General features: G+C 42.4%; 1 protein-coding gene across 3 annotated transcripts in view; it reads right to left on the bottom strand.

Moving 5' to 3' along the window:
* LOC109911472 (sentrin-specific protease 2-like) overlaps positions 1-17,018 on the bottom strand; it is a 107,590-nt gene that overhangs the window by 36,626 nt on the left and 53,946 nt on the right. For 2 of the 3 annotated variants that reach the window (XM_020510788.2, XM_048599398.1), the window contains exons 8-9: positions 15,470-15,573; positions 14,045-14,105 (exon numbers count right to left, since the gene is read on the bottom strand). In XM_020510788.2, the coding sequence (XP_020366377.1) occupies positions 14,045-14,105; positions 15,470-15,573 (165 nt within the window). The remainder of the gene's footprint in view (positions 1-14,044; positions 14,106-15,469; positions 15,574-17,018) is intronic. The other variant, XM_020510789.2, reaches the window with a different exon arrangement.

Here is a 17,018-nt window from a genome sequence, read left to right as displayed (position 1 = left end):
TTCCAGAAGACCTTTCAAGGTGCTGCACAGGAGACTGTCAAATAAAATAAGAGCCCATGGTGTTATGGGCAAGGTAATATCATGGTTAGAAGACTGGGAGACTGACAGAAGATAGGAAGTGGGATAAAGGCACTTTTTTCAGTACGGCAGCCAATGACTAGTGGAGTTTGCATGGGTCAGTGTTGGGACCACCACTGTTCACGTTATTCATTAATGATCTGGACAAAGGAACTGAGGGTATTTTTGCTAAGTTTGTAGATAACACAAAGATAGGTGGAGGGACAGGAAGTGTTGAGGAAGTGGGAAGGCTGCTGAAGGATTTGGGTATTAGGGGCAAGTGGACAAAAGTGGCAGATGGGAAATTTTAGGAAAGTATGAAAGTATACATTTTGGTTGGAAGAAGAGAGGCATAGACTATTTTCTAAATTGGGAAAGGCTTCGGAAATCTGAAGCACAAAGAGGCTCGGGAGTCCTAGATCAAAATTCTCTTCAGGTTAACATGCAGATTCACTCGACGGTTAGGAAGGCAAATGCAATCTTGGCAATTATTTCAAGACAGCAAGAAAACAAGAGTAGAGATGTATTGTTGAGGCTGTATAAGGCCCTGGTCAGACCACATTTGGACTATTGTTAGCAGTTTTGGGCCTCGTATCCAAGGAAGAACGTGCTGGTCTTGGAAGGGATCCAAAAGAGGTTTCACAAGAATGATCCTGGGCACAGGCTCAATGTAAAGGAATGACCTTTAGAACTGAAATGAGGAGGAATTTTTTCAGCTGGAGGGTGGTGACTCTCTGGAACTCATTGCCATAGAGGGCTGTCAAAGCCAAGTCATTGAGCATATTTAAAACAGTGCTAGTTAGATTCTTAATGAGTAATGGGGTTAATAGTTATGGGGAGAAGGCAGAAGAATGGGGTTGAGAAACATATCAGCCATGATCAAATGCCAAAGTGGACTCAATGGGCTGAATAGCCTAACTCTGCTCCTACATCTTATGGTGTTCTGAAGAAGGGTAATATTGGACTCAAAATGTTAACTCTCTCTCTCTCTCCAGGTGTTACTGATGCTTTGAGAACTTGTCTCTTTTCACGTGAGTGCAATGCTTAAATCTGACGGGTGTGAACAATGTGGGCATGGATGGGGGAGTGGGTGTGAACAGCGGGCAGGGAAGGGGAGGAGGGGACAGGAGGTTGAGGAGGATGGGGGAAGGAGGATGGGGGAAGGAGGACTGTGAACAGAGGCAGCAGAGTGTGAATAGTGAGGTTAGGGAGGAGGGTAGAGAGGACTTTAGATGGAGGAATGGCTGTGAATGGTGCGTGGAGCTGGGGGGAGGCTGTGAATAGGGTGGGAGAGGAGGGCTATGGACAGGGACCAAGGGCTGTGAATGGCAGGAAAGGCTGTGAACGGCAAGGAAGGCGGGTGGGAACAGGGGAAGGTGCTGTGAAGAAGTCTCACCTCCATAAGAAGCCCAGACATTGCCAGCAAAACAACTGTGATTCTAAGTACAAGAAATACTGTTGCACCTTCAATTGTGATTCATCTACTTGCCAGTTTCCAGGAAAAGAATTGCTACAACTCAGCAAACTGAAACTTGCAACTGAATGTTGACTCACTGAATTCCAAGTATTGCCAACTAATGTTAACATTTTTGATTTTTAAGAAACTCAAACTGTAACTTTCTACCTTTCTCCTTCTGGTGCCTTCTAACTTGTGTGTCTGTTTATGTAAATGAAATAGCGAAGTGTAATCTCCCTCAATTTTGAATTGGTGCTAATAAACACTACCTTTGTTGAGGTTGTTGATTTGCTCGCCGAGCTGACTTGTTCAGACGTTTCATCACCATGCCATCATCAGTGGAGCCTCCAATGAAGTGATGTTATCCTACTCCGCTTGGAATTTATACTGTCTGGCCCATTATGGTGAGTAGTGTCATTTCCAGTTTTGATCTGTATGGGTTTGTATATGGGGTCTAATTCTATGTGTTTGTTGATTGAAGTATGAACAGAGAACCATGCCTCTAGGAATTCCCATGCATATCTATGTTTGGCTCAGGATACTATGGTTACCTTGTCCCAGTTAAACTGATTGCCTTCATTGTCTGAGTGTACCGATACTAGGGAGAGTTCGTCGTGCCGTTTTGCTGCTAGTTGATGTTCATGTATTGTGATGGCTAATTTCCTTCCTGTCTGTCCAATGTAATGTAACCCAAGCTACAGATCTTTGCCAAAACTTTAAACACCTACAGGTGTAACACGCTAAAAATTGCCTGACAATGGGAAACCTTCACCAACCGACTGAGCTCTACCCGCGAATAACTTCATTTTCTCCACGAATGCCTCAGGAACCAGGTACTACACCACAGCGTGAAATACAAACCTCCACTCAACAACCCACAGGCATATAAAATAGTTGAAGAGAACACACGGAGAATGCTACGAGCAATGATTAATGATGCCCATAACCGACTCCACAAGTACGAACGGGAAAATTTGAGCCAAAAATCACAACATCGGAACACCACGGACCAGCAGCGGACTACAATCCTAGAATAAGCCATCACCATCAATCAACACAAAACCAAAATTAAGAAGAGACACAAGGTACAGGAGAAACTCACCAAACTGATCGACCACAAAGACAAAGACAAGGACAACAACAAATTGGGCATATGGATAAGAAACCTATCCAGCAGACAACTCACAGAAACGGAGAAAGCTGTCCTATTACGCTGACTGAACTATAACCACAAAGATGCAAACCACCCTGGAGACTACATTAAAAGACGACAGATTCACAGACGAAACACAACAAGTCATCCAACAAACTATAATCCCCACATTACACAGCAGGAACAAAGGGGACAACCTGAATACATCAGAGAGAAAAGCACTAGATAAACTCAAGAAAGACAAGAACATCATAATCCTATCAGCTGACAAAGGGTGCATGACTGTCATTATGAACAAACCAGACTACATTAAGGAAGCACAGGCATTGCATGCAGATACAACCACTTACCAACAGGTGGTGATAGACCCAGTACAGCAGCTAGGTAATAGGATTGCTCAGACACTGAAGAGACTAAAGGATGCAGGGCAGATAACCAAGACGGACTTTATGAGAATAAAACCAGAAGGCACAAATACCCCCTGCTTCTATGGACTTCCTAAAGTACATAAACCAGACATCCCCCTCAGACCAATTGTTTCCCTACCAGGCGCACCTTCACGCAAACTGGCCAAGGACCTACAACAGAGATTGAAACACCTAGTCGACGGATCACCTCATTCCATCCACTCTACCCAAGATTTCCTCGATACCTTGAAGAACATAAAAATCAGCAACGACGAGATTATGATATCCTTTGATGTTACAGCTTTATTCACATCAATCGACATCCCACTAGGTAAAGAAACTGTGGCCACATTACTAGAGGAAGCAGCAACGCAGACCAAAAGCTCTATCAGCAATGACAACCAACTTAAACTACTAGACCTCTACCTCATCGCACACTTCATCTTTAATGGTCAAGTATACAAACAGATCAATGGTACACCAATGGGGTCACCCAGCTCAGGACTCCTTGCAGAAGCTGTCATGCAAAGACTAGAATACACCACTCTCCCCAACATTCAACCTAAACTGTGGATTCGGTAAGTAGATGACACATTTGTCATTATTAAACGCAACAAATTAGAACAGGCCCACCACCTCATTAACAGTGTATTCGCAGGGATTAAATTCATGGGGGAAGAAGAAAACAACAATCAACTTCCGTTTCTGGACTTCAAAGTTTGAGCGTATGACCAACGGGGAGTTCCAAACATCAGAGTACAGAAAAGCAACCCATATTGATCAAATCCTCAACTTCTACAGCAACCACCCCAACATCCACAAACAAAGCTGCATTAGTACACGATTTAAATGGACCAGGACACACTGCAACACTCCAGAACTATGCAGGAAAGAGGAAGAGCATCTATCCAAAATCCTCGCTATAAAGAGATATCTCCGCAACTTCATCCCCAGATGCCTACTAAACAGACAACAACAGGAGGACACAGTAAGCCCTAACACACTGGCCACACTGCCCTACATCAAGAACATGTCAGAACTGACAAGACTCCTAAGACCACTAGGAATCATGGTGGCCCACAAGCTCACAGCCACTCTACAACAAACACATACAAGTATTAAAGACCCTATTCTCACAACTTGCAAAACCAAAGCGGTTTACAAAATACCACACAACAACTGCCACAAACATTACATTTGACAGACAGGAAGGAAACTAGCCATCAGAATACATGAACATCAACCAGCAGCAAAACAGCACAATGAACTCTCCTTAATATCAGTACACTCAGACAATGAAGGGCATCAGTTTAACTGGGACAAGGTAACCATAGTAGCCCAAGCCAAACATAGACATGCATAGGAATTCCTAAAGGCATGGTTCTGCACCCGTAATGCAATCAACAAACATGTAGAATTAGACCCCATATACAAATCCCTACAGATTAAAACCGGAAATGACACTACTCACCATAACGGACCGGACAGTATAAATTCCAAGCGGAGTACAAGAACATCGCTTCATCGGAGGCTCCACTGATGATGTCACCTAGCATGGTGATGAATGACAACAGGTCAGCTCGGCGAGCAAGTCAACAACCTCACCCACAACCCGAGCTACACATCTTTGCCAAAACTTTAAGCTACCTTTGTTATTATCTTTCAGAATTTTACTGTGGGGTTTATTTCAAAGATTGAAACTAACAAAAAGGGATTGGGGAACACGCTTTAGCCTACTTCAATAAGGATAGGATTAAAAGGGAAAACATTCCATTCAACTATACATTGCTGCCTTGGGTTTAAAAGGCGAAAACCAGGCATAATTTAAATTCAGATCTGAGGAAGGGTCACTTGACCCAAAACGTTGGCTCTGTTTTCTCTCCACAGATGCTGCCAGCCCTGTTGAGGTTTTCCAGCAATTTTGGTTTTTGTCTCTGATTTACAGAATCTGCAGTCCTTTTGGTTTTTATACTCTAAATTCACATTCATTCCTTCTTCATACATAGCACAGCTCTATTATCTTTTTCTTCAGCAAATAATTTTGTGAGTATTTTCTTCAATCTTTCCCATCTGCATGCCGTGCCCATGAATATTCCTCTCACCGCATATACTGATTGATCTGCTACATGTTTCAGCATTTTATGTTTTTGTTTCAGACTTCTAGGTTTTACTTTGTGCAATGAAAAAAGTCACAATTTTTAAAATTTGTTGATGGGATGTGAACTAGGCCAACATTTCTTGCTAATTTCTAACTGACCACGACAAGGATTTAATCAGCAGGCTTCACGAACAGTTTAAATTAATTTGGCAGTGGGAGGGGATACAGACTATTGGCAGAATAAGGGCACACAATCATAGAGCAACACAATCAAGTCAGAGGTAGTGCAGCCGTATTAATTTTCAAGGGACTAAGACAAAGCTGGATGGGCTATAATGTCAGAAGTATCACAGGTAAAACGTACAAATCATGGTCAATGATTGACATGTAGAACTGTGATTATAGTCACCATCACAATCTGGGATATAGAATCTTCGGGCAAGGCAGAGGAGGGGTTAAAAGAGGACGAGATATTGCACATTAAGTTAAGGAGTCAGAACAAGAGGATAACGAGGGAGAAGGTAGGACCACTCAAAGATAAAAGAGAGAACTTGTGCTTGGAAGCAGAGGATGTGGGTGAGATCTTAAATGAGTACTTTGTGTCAGTATTCACCAAGGAGAAGGATATGAAGTATAGTGAGATTAGTGTGGAACATGCTAATATGCTAAGGCATTTTGAGATCAAGAAAGAAGTGGTGTTGGGTCTCTTGAAGAGCATTGAAGTAGATAAGTCCCCAAGGCCTGATGGTATCTATCCCAGGTTATTGAGAGAGGCAGGAAAGGAGATTGCTGGGGCCTTGACCAAGATCTTTTTATCCTCGCTAGCAACTGGAAAGGTCCTGGAGGACTAGCAAGTAGTTAATGCTGTTCCTCTGTTCCAGAACGGTAAGAGGATATCCAGGAACCTACAGACTAGTGAGTCTCACATCAGTGGTTGGGAAGCTATTGGAGAAAATTCTTAGGGATAGGATTTACACACTTTTGGAAAAGCTTCGTCTAATTAGGGACAGTCAGCATGGCTTTGCGCAGGGCAGGTCATGTCTTACTGATTGAATTTTTCGAGGGAGTGACAAAGGTGATCCATGAGGGTAGAACAATGGATGTTATTTACATGGATCTTAGTAAAGGCTTTTAACAAGGTCCCCCAAGGCAGGCTTATCCAGAGGGTTGGGATGCATGAAATCCATGGTGACTTGGCCGCGTGGATTCAGAATTGGCTTGTCCATTGAAGGCAGAGGATAGTGGTGGAAGGGTGTTTTTCTGGGTGCAGATCAGTGACCAGCGGTGTTCCGCAGGGATGCTCTGCTGTTTGTGATGTATATAAATGAGTTGGATGAAAATGTAGTAAGTTTGCAGACGACATAAAGATCAGTAAAGTTGTGGATAATGTAGAAGGTTGTCAAAGGATACAGCGGGATATAGATCACTTGCAGATACGGGCAAAGAAATGGCAGATGGAGTTTAATCCGGATAAGCGTGAGGTGCTGCACTTTGGGAGATCAGATGTTAAGGAAAAGTAGGCAGTTAATGGCAGGAACCTTAACAGCATTAATGTACAGAGGGATCAGGGTTCAAGTCCATAGCTCCCTGAAAGTAACCATGCCAGTAGATAAGGTGATAAAGAAGGCATATGGCATGCTTGCCTTTATTGGTCAGGGTACTGAGTACAGGAGTCAGGATGTCAAGTTGCAGCTTGAAAAGACTTTGGTTAGGTCAAACTTAGAGTATTGCATTCAGTTCTGGTCGCCACATTACAGGGAAGATGTTGAAGTTTTGGAGAGGGTGCAGAAGAGGTTTACCAGGATGCTGCCTGGCTTAGAGGGTTTAAGCTATAAGGAGAGGCAAGAAAAATTTGGGTTCGTTTCTCTGGACTGGCAGAGGCTGAGGGGAGGCTTGAGAGAAGTCTATTTATGAGATGCATAGATAGGGTTAACGGTCAGAATCTTTATCCCAGTGTTGAAATGTGTAAAATTGCAGGGTGGGCATGCACTTAAGGTGAGAGTGGGAAAGTTCAAAGGAAATATGAGGGGCAAGTCTTTTTACACAGAGGGTGGTAGGAGTCTGGAACATGCTGCCAAGGGTGTTGGTAGAGGCAGATACAATGGGATCATTTAAGGGACGATTAGATATGCACATGAATATGCAAGGATTGGAGGGATATGGAGCAAGGGCAGGCAGAAGGGATCAGTTTAATTTGGTGTCATGTTCGGCAGAACATTGTGGGCTGAAGGGCCTGTTCCTGTGCTGTACAGTTCTACATTCTGTGTAGAGGGCCCAACGTAGCTGTTCTGGACCTAATTTGGGGAATGAAGCCAGACAAGTGGTTGATATGGTGGTGAGGGAGCATTTTAGTGATACCGATTTATGGACAAAGAAATAGACATTTTACAGAAGAGGCAATGACCTAGTGGTATTGTCACTGGACTGTTAATACAGAGACCTAGGTAATGTTCTGAGGAGCCAGGTGCAAATTCTACCACAGCAGATGGTGGAATTTGAATTCAGTAAAAATCTTGAATTAAAAGTCTGATGATGACCATGAATCCCTTGTCAATTGTCAGAAAAACCCATCTGGTTCACTAAGGGAGATAGTAAGAACTGCAAATGCTGGAGTCAGAGATAACAGTGTTGAGCTGGAGGAACACAGCAGGCCAGGCAGCATCAGAGGTGTAGGCAAGTTGATGTTTCGGGTCGGGACCCTTCTTCAGAAAATGAAATGTCAACTTTCCTGCTCCTCTGATGCTGTCTGGCCTGCTGTGTTCCTCCAACTCTACACTATGTTATCTCTGGTTCACTAATGTCCTTTAGGGAAGGAAATCTGCCATCTTTACCTGGTCTGGCCTACGTGTGATGGCAGACCCACATCAGTGTGGTTGACTCTTAACTGGTCTCTGGACAATTAGGGATGGGCAATAAATGCTGGCCTAAACAGTGATGCCCACATCCCATGAATGAGTGAAAACAAAGTTGCAAAGAGAGTTTTGGATTTGGGGTGAGTGGATTTTAGTGAAATAAGACAGGATCTGGTCAAGGTAGACTGGGAACAGCTATTAGTGGTGAAATCTACGGAAGAGCAATGGGGGAGGGGTTGCTGTAAGGGAGGTCACCCAGTTTCTGCTGCAGCCACAAGAACAGGCAGCTGAGGTCTACTGGAGAGCGAGAAAAGTGGAGGCGATTGGGCAAGGCTGTTGAACTTCTAACTTTATTCCTTTATTTTTCTAGTTTAACTTAAGAAGGACTCTAATGTTAACTATGAGCTTACTTCTTTATTTTCTACTTATTCTATGTAAATCTGTAATGCTTAACATTTTAACATTTTAACTTTGTTTCTTTTATGACTCTGTACCTGAGTTTTTTATACCTAGGTACCTTCGTACCCAAGATGGTGGCATGTGTGGCAACATTGGTCACTTTTCACTGTACTTGAGTACATGTGACAATAAAAATCTAAATATAAATCTAAGAAAGCAATAAGGAAATCAAAGAGGAAGCTCTGGCTGGTAAACGTAGGGAAAATCCCAAGATAGCCTGTAAACATATCAATGGGAAGAGCATAACCAGGGAAATAGTAGGGACCATTAGGGACCAAGGGGGCAGTCTGTGGGTGGAACCACAGGACATTGGTAAAGTGTTGAACCAATGCTTCACATTCATCTTCATCGAAGAGAATAAGGACTAAGGTGTGGAACGCAGGGAGAGAGACTGCGAGGTGCTTGAGCAAATTGACGTAGGCAAGAACTGGGGATTTCGAAGTGTTGGCAGGCGTAAAAGTGGACAACTATCCAGGTCCAGATGAATTCTGTCTAGGCTACTCTGGGAGGCAAGGGAGCAGATTGCAGGGCACTGACCCAAATTTTTAATTCCTCTCTGGTCATGAGGAAGGTGCCACAAGTCTGGAGAACAGCTAATGTGGTTCCAATATTTAAGAACAGTTGTAGAGATAAACGAGAGAACTACAGACTAATGAGCCTCACATCAGTGGTAGGGAAACTATCGGAGAAAATTCTAAAGGACAGCATCTATCTCTGCTTAGATAGGCAAGGCTTAGAAGATTATAGAATAGAATCACTCCAGTGTGGAAACAGGCCCTTCGGCCCAACAAGCCCACACTGACCCTCGGAGCATCCCACCCAGACCCATACCCCTATAATCCACCTAATCTACACATCCCTGAACACTATGAGCAATTCAGCATGACCAATCCACCTAACCTGCATATCTTTGGACTGTGGGAGGAAACCCCATGCAGACACTGGGAGAATATGCAAACTCCACACAAACAGTCACCCAAGGGTGGAATTGAACCTGGGTCCCTGGCGCTGTGAGGCAGCAGTGCTAACTACTGAGCCACCGTGCTGCCCTCAGTGATAATCAACACGGCTTTATCAGAGGCAGGTCATGCCTAACAAATTTGCTTAAACTTTTTGAGAAGCTGACCAGGGTGTAAATGAGGATAATACATTTGATGTAGTTTATATGGATTTCAGCAAAGCCTTTGACAAGGTCCCACATAGAAGACTTGTCTAGAAGGCAAATGCACATGGGATAGAGGGTATTTTGATAAAGTGGATTCAAATTGGCTCAGTTGTAGGAGACAGAGGGTGATGAAACAAGGCTGCTTTAGTAACTGGAAGCCAGTGTCCAGTGGCATACCACAGGGATCTGTGCTAGGTCCCCAATTATTTGTCATTTATATAAATGACAGAGATGACTGTGTGGTGGGTTGGACGAGTAAATCTGTTGATGACACAAAGATTGATCAGGTGGTTAACAGTTGAAGTTGAGTGTTTTGGGCTCCAAGATATAAACGGGGATGGTTAAATGGACAGATTAGTGGCAGATGGAATTTAACCCTGAAAAATGTGAGGTGACACACTTTGGAAGGAGTAATTTGACAGGGGGTATTCAACGAACAGCGTGACGTTCAGAAGTTCTGCGGAACAAAGAGACCTTAGTGTGTTTGTCCACAGATCTCTGGAGGGGGAACAGCATGTTAGTAGGATGATGAAAAAGGCTATGGGACACTCGCCTTTATCAATCAAGGCATCGGTTACAAAGCAGGGATGTCATGTTGGAGTTGTACAGAATTTTTGTGAGACCACAGCTAAAGTACTGTGTGCAGTTCTGATTGCCACATTACAGGAAGGGTATGGAGGTGGTGCAGAGGAGATTCACCAGGATGCTGCCTGTGATGGAAAATTTAAGCTATAAGGAAAGGTTGAATAGGTTTTGTTGTTTTCTTTATAATACAGAAGATTGAGGGGGGGGCATCTGATGGAGTTGTATGTGGGGCATGGACAGAGTGGGGAAGGAGTAGCTCTTCCACTTAGTTTTAAGCTCACACACGAGGGGAGATAGTTCAAGCTGAGGAGCTGGAGGCTCAGTGAGGATGTGAGGAAAAACCTTTTTACCCAGATGGTGGTGCCAGTCTGAAATGAGCTGCCTCACAGCCTTTAAAAAATACATTGGACGAGCACTTGGCACGTCATAACATTCAAGGCCAACCCATATATCATTCACGTGCACTGCACTAATAAATAGCACCTGCACTCACAAAGTCTCAACTGATGGCCCCAAAAAGACTGCAAAATAAATCCAATTTCTGCCACAGTTTTCAGGACCAGCCTGGACAGAAACCTATTTCTGAATACAGTTTAAAACATGACTGTGTGGGTATAGATTTAATTTTTGCCACCAAATAAAACATGATCAGTCAGACGAAAGCAGAATCGTTCTCACTCATGTCCTGTGCCAGAAATTATGTCCAAACCAACATCACCAAAAGCAGATTATCTGGTTGTCTCATGGCTATATATATGGTCTTGTGTACAAACTGGGTTGCTGTGTTTCCCACTGTCAAACAGCTGCAACAGTGATCACTCTTCAAAAGTTTTTCAAATTGGCTGTAAATTATACTTCAATGTCCTAAATTCATTAAAGGAGCTCAATCCTTTCATCAATCCCATCATCTTCATTCTTTGGTTGATTAGAGAAAAGTTGGGTACTGTTCCAACTCATTTCATTTAAATTATTCTCAAAATCAGAGCTCACCTCTCTGGATTTGGAACTGTTACCCAGAGCAGGAAAGAGAATAATATTCAAATTTGGTTTGCCGTTAACCAACCTTGTTGCTTGAAAATAAACCTATCACATCAACACAATGTGCTATTTGTTGATTATAACAGCCAAAAGAAAACTTTCTTATTCAACACGTAGATGTACCTACTGGAGAAGGAGCAATACCTGACCTTCAGTTGAGAAATAAAGGCAGGGCAAGTGACTGAGAGGTCAATGGGAGAGCCCTTTGGGACAAGTGATCATAATTCTATCAGTCTTAAATAGTTACGGAAAAGGATAGAACTGATCAAAATGTTAAAGTTCTAAATTGGATTATTAGAGTATTGGAGTAATGGACAGGAGCTTTCAAAAGTTGCTTGGTGGAGTCTATTCGCAGGTCAAGGGTCCTTTCATTCATTAATGGGATGAGGGCATCGCTGACCAGGCAGCATTTATTGCACATCCCTAATTGACCAGAGGGCAGTTAAGAGTCAACCACATTGCTGTGGGTCTGGAGTCACATGTAGGCCAGACCAGGTAAGGATGGCAGTTTCCTTCCCTAAAGGACATTAGTGAACCAGATGGGTTTTTCCTGACAATTGACAATGGATTCATGGTCATCATTAGATTCTTAATTCCAGATATTTTTTAATTGAATTCAAATTCCACCATCTGCCGTGGCGGGATTCGAACCCACGTCCCCAGAATGTTATCTGGGTCTCTGGATTAACAATCCAGCGATAATACCACTAGGCCATCACCTCCCCTAAGTTGTTGTGAAGTGCAAGGTCTTTAAAAATGAGATAAGAACTCAGAGACAGTATGCTCCTGTTAGTATGAAGGGCGAGACTGGTAGGTATAGGGAATGCTGGATGACTAGAGAAATTGAAGCTCTGGTCAAGAAAAAGGAGGCATATGTCAGGTATAGACAGCTGGGATCAAGTGAATCCCTAGAGAAGCATACTCTAAGGGAAATCAGGAGGGCAAAAAGGGGACATGAGATAGCTTTGGCAATTAGAGTTAAGGAGTATCAAAGAGATTCTACAAGTACATTAAGGATAAGTAGGGAGAGATCAACATGGTCGTCTATGTGTGGACCACAGGAGATGAGTGCAATACTAAATGAGTATTAACTGTGGACAAGGACATAAAACTTGGGGAAATAAATAGTGATGTCTTGAAGAGTTCACGTTACAGAAGAGGTGGTGCTAGAAGTCTTAAAATGCATAAAGTTAGATTAATCCCCAGGACCTGGCAGGTATTTCCCAGAACTTTGTGGGAAGCTAGTGAAGAAATTGCTGGGCCTCTTGCTGAGATATTGTATCATCAACAGTCACAGGTGAGGTGCCAGAATGCTGGAGGTTGGCTAATGTGGTGCCATTATTTAAGACTGGAAGGAAAATCCAGTGGAACTGTAGACTGGTGATCCTTATGTTAGTGGTTGGAGGGGAATCTGAGAGACCGAATTTACATATATTTGGAAAGGCAAGGATCGATTAGGGATAGGCAACATGGCTTTGTGCATGGGAAATGGTGCCTCACGAACTTGATTGCATTTATTTGAAGAAATGACAAAGAAATTTGATGAAGGCAGAGTGGTAGACATTGGTTATATGGACTTCAGCAAAGCTTTCAACAAGGTTCCGCATGGTAGACTGGTTAGTAAGGTTAGATCACACAGGATCCAAGGGGAGCTAGCAAATTGGACAAAATTGGCTTGAAGGTTGAAGACAGAGGGTGCTGTTAGAGGCTTGCTTTTCAGACTTGGAGGTCTGTGACCAGCGGTGTGCCACAAGGATTTGTGCTGGGTCCACTGCTTTTCCTCATCTATATAAATTATTTGAATGTAGGAGGCATGGTTAGTAAGGTTGCAGATGACACTAAAATAGGTGGTGTAGTGGATAGTGAAGAAGACTATCTCAGAGTACAACATGACTGTGATCAAATCTGCTGAGGAGTGGCAGATGGAGTTAATACAGATTAATGTGAGGCATTGCATTTTGGTAAGATAAATCAGGGCAAGACTTATACAGTTAATGGTAGAGCCCTGGGGAGTGTTGCCGAACAAGGAGACCAAGGGTTGCAAGTACATAATTCCTTGAAAGTGGAGTAGCAGGTAAACAGGGTAAAGAAAGCTTTTGGCACGTGACTTCATTGGTCAGAAAACTGAGTACGGAGTCGGGTCATCATGTTGTGGCTGTATAGGACACTGGCAAGGCCACTTTTAGAATATTATATACAATTCTGGTCGCCCTCCTAGAGGAAGGGTGTTGTTAAACTTGAGAGTGTGCAGAGAACTTTTGCAAGGATGTTGCTGGGACTGGAGGGTTTGAGTTATAGGGAGAGGCTGAATAGGCTCAGGCTTTTCTCTCCTGGAGTGTCAGAAGCTGTAGGGTGGCTTTATAAAGGTTTTTAAAATCATGAGGGGCATGGATAGGGTGAATAGCCAAGGTCTTTTTCCTAGCGTGAGGGAGTCCAATAGATGGTATAGGTTTAAGATGAGAGGGGAAAGATTTACAATGGGCCTGAAGGGGTAACTTTTTCACGCAGTGGGTGGTGCATGTATGGAATGAGCTGACAGAGGAAATGGTGGAGGCAGGTACAATTACAACATTTAAAAGGCATCTGGATGGGTATATGAATAAGTAGGGTTTAGAGGGATATGGGCCAAGTGCTGGCAAATGAGATTAGGTCAGACTTAGGATGTCTGTTCAGCACGGACCAGTTGGACCAAAGAGTCTGTTTCTGTGCTGTATGACTCTATGACTCCATAACTACTCCAATTGTTCTGACAGAAATTAAACTGATTTTCTTACCTTACATTGGCATTCACTGATGTTGACTTGGCAGTATTAGAGTTCTTCCATATGGATGGACCTGAAGTAACAATAACACTGATTGATACCATTAATCTAACTTATTCGAGTTAGATGCTTCCAGTTCAGAATGACCCCTCTTCAGAACTGTTCTGAAGGAGAGTTATACTGGACTCAAAACGTTAACTCTGTTTCTCTCTCCACAGATGCTGCCAGACCTGTTGAGTTTCTCCAGCATCTCTGTTTATTTTAGATTTCCAGCAGCTGCAATTTGTTTGTTTTTATTTGAATAGCTGAAGATCATATACACGCTCATGGGAAAACTGGGTAAGTATGCTGGAGAGGAAATGAAGGATGTGTTGATAAGGTTAGATGAGGGGGAGTGGAACATAAAAAGTACCAACACCAACATACAGCAGATTTACCAAATGACCTGTTTCTGTGCTGCAAGCTCTACTGAAAGCTGAAAGGCTGTTTCTCTTGGCTGAACAGTTTAATGCTGAGGCCAGGCTCTCAGGATAAATGGTCGGACATTTCGGACTGAGATGAGAAATTTCTTTACTGAGGTGAATGAATTTTTAGAACTCTTAATTCCAGATGGCTGTGGCTGCTTAGTTGTAGAGTATATTAAGGGCTGAGATCAACAGATTTTTGAAATACAGAGGAATGAATGAGCAGGGGAATTTAGAAACATAGAAACCTAGAAAATAGGTGGAGTAGGCCATTCGGCCCTTCAAGCCTGCACCACCATTTAATATGATCACAGCTGATCACGCAATCTCAAGTATCCCATTCCCGCTTTCTCTCCATAGCCTCTGAAGCCTTTAGCTGCAAGGGCCACATCCAGCTCCCTCCTGAATATATCTAATGAACTGGCCCAACAGCTTCCAGAAAGAGAGAATTCCACAGGTTCACAACTCTCTGAGCAAAGAAATTTTCCCCTATCTCTGTCCTGTATAGCTTAGACTGTGACATCTAGTTCTAGACATTCCCAAAATCAAGAACTTTCTTCCTGCATCTAGCCTGTCCAGTCCCATCAGGATTTTTTATGCTTCTATGAGATCCCCCTCATTCTTCTAAATTCCAGTGAGTACAAGCCCAGTCAATCCAGTCTTCCATCAGATGTCAGTCCCATCCTGTGAATCAGTCTGGTGAGTGTTCACTGGACTTCTTCAATAGCAATAATGTCCTTCCTCAGACTAGTACGAAAGGACAAAAACTGAGCGCAAGGGACAATGGAATTGTACAAAGTTTCACAAAGGGCATAATGACTTGTATTTAGATTCCACTCGGAATTATCTAAATTTCTTGCCTTATACACAAGCATGCACAAAAATGATTTCAAAAGAATATACTTCAAACATTTTTCAAAATGAACAAGCATGAATTCCTCTCCGTGAAAGTTGATGAAGTAGTTGTACTTACCTAGTTTTAATGTTGGCAGTGCTATCTGATTATTTTCACAGTCACTAAATCCGTCCTTAGATTCAGCCTTTGTATGATTACGCTGGCTGGGACCAGCAGAACTACTGTAGAAACAATATGAAATCTTTTAGCAATGAAGCAGTTTTGCACAAAATAGAAGGATTACCAGAAAACTTTTCTCATCAGCTCTTACTTCCCAGATGAAAAGCATGATTCCGTAGCACAGCAAAGAACAACTCGTACGTTTAAGAAAGCAAGAAAATATGAGGAATACTAAGCAGGTCCTAGTTTCTGAAATTGTTTAGTTATTGACTCCTTATTAAATGTGGCAGAAAAAAGCCACTTCATGAAACTCCACAAAACAGATTGGACTTTTTTGTGTGCAATTAAACAGTGATAACACTATTTTGTTGTCTGTGAAGCACCATGGGGCATCCTGAGCTTGGGAAAGTTGCTATATCATAGAAACACACAGACTGAAGGGCCCATCATGCTTACGTGGGCTTTTTTCGCAAGTGTTACCCAAATTGGTTCCATTTCCCTGTTTTTTCCCTGTAGCACTGCAAACATTCTATTTAAGGATTTATCTAATGCTCTTTAGAAGGTTTTTTTTATTGAATCCGCATCCTATCAACAGTACATTCTACAGTATAACTCACAAATAAGTTCTCATTGTCAGCCAATTACCTTACACTTCTGACCTCTGGTTATTAAACTTTCTGGCCAGTGAAACAGTTTTTGCTATCTATTCTATCAAAGCCCCTTTTAATTTTACATACCTCTATTAAATCTCCTCCTAACCCTCTATTATCTGACGACAACAAGTGACCTTCTCTAGTATCTCCGTGCAAATGAATTCTTTCATTTCTGATTTGATCCTTATAAACCTCCTCAACAATGTGTCCAAGGTTTTGAAATTGTTCTAAATTATGGTTTCCAGAACTTATTGAAATACTCTAGCTGAGGTCTAAACAGTGATTTGTAAAAATCTACCATACTTCTACACCCTATACCTCTATTTAAAGCCAATCAGAGATGGGTAAGGACAACATGGGACGAATATGTAGAGTGTATCACAGGTTGTTTCTGAGAGCAGTATGTTCCATAACATCACCAGGAACAAACTATTTTAGATCTAGTAATTTCTAATGTGGCAGGATTAATAAGATCTCATAGTTAATTCAAGATGCTCGGGGAGGGGGGTTATAACAACATAGTAGAATTTCAAATTCAGGTTGAGGGAGGGCAACTCAGGTTTCAAACCAGTGTCCTCAACTTAAATAAGAGCAATTATAGTTATGAAGACAGTTGACTAAAGTGGGCTGGGAAAATCGACAAATGGGAAAGTCAGTGGAAGAGCAGTGGCAGACATTTAAGCAGCTATTTCACAATGGTCACCAAAAATTTATTCTGGTCGAAAAGAAGGACTCTATGAGAAAGATGAAACATCTGTGGTTAACAAAGCCAGTCAAGGAGTGTATCCAATCAAAAGCTCAGGCATATAAAATGGTGAAAACTAGTGGTACCAGAGGATTGGGAATTTTTAAGA

Source organism: Rhincodon typus, chromosome 7, assembly GCF_021869965.1.
Source record: "Rhincodon typus isolate 14 chromosome 7, sRhiTyp1.1, whole genome shotgun sequence".
In the NCBI taxonomy this organism is placed as follows: domain Eukaryota; kingdom Metazoa; phylum Chordata; class Chondrichthyes; order Orectolobiformes; family Rhincodontidae; genus Rhincodon; species Rhincodon typus.
Note: the sequence above shows the minus strand (reverse complement) of the source record. Positions and strands in the feature narration are given on the sequence as shown.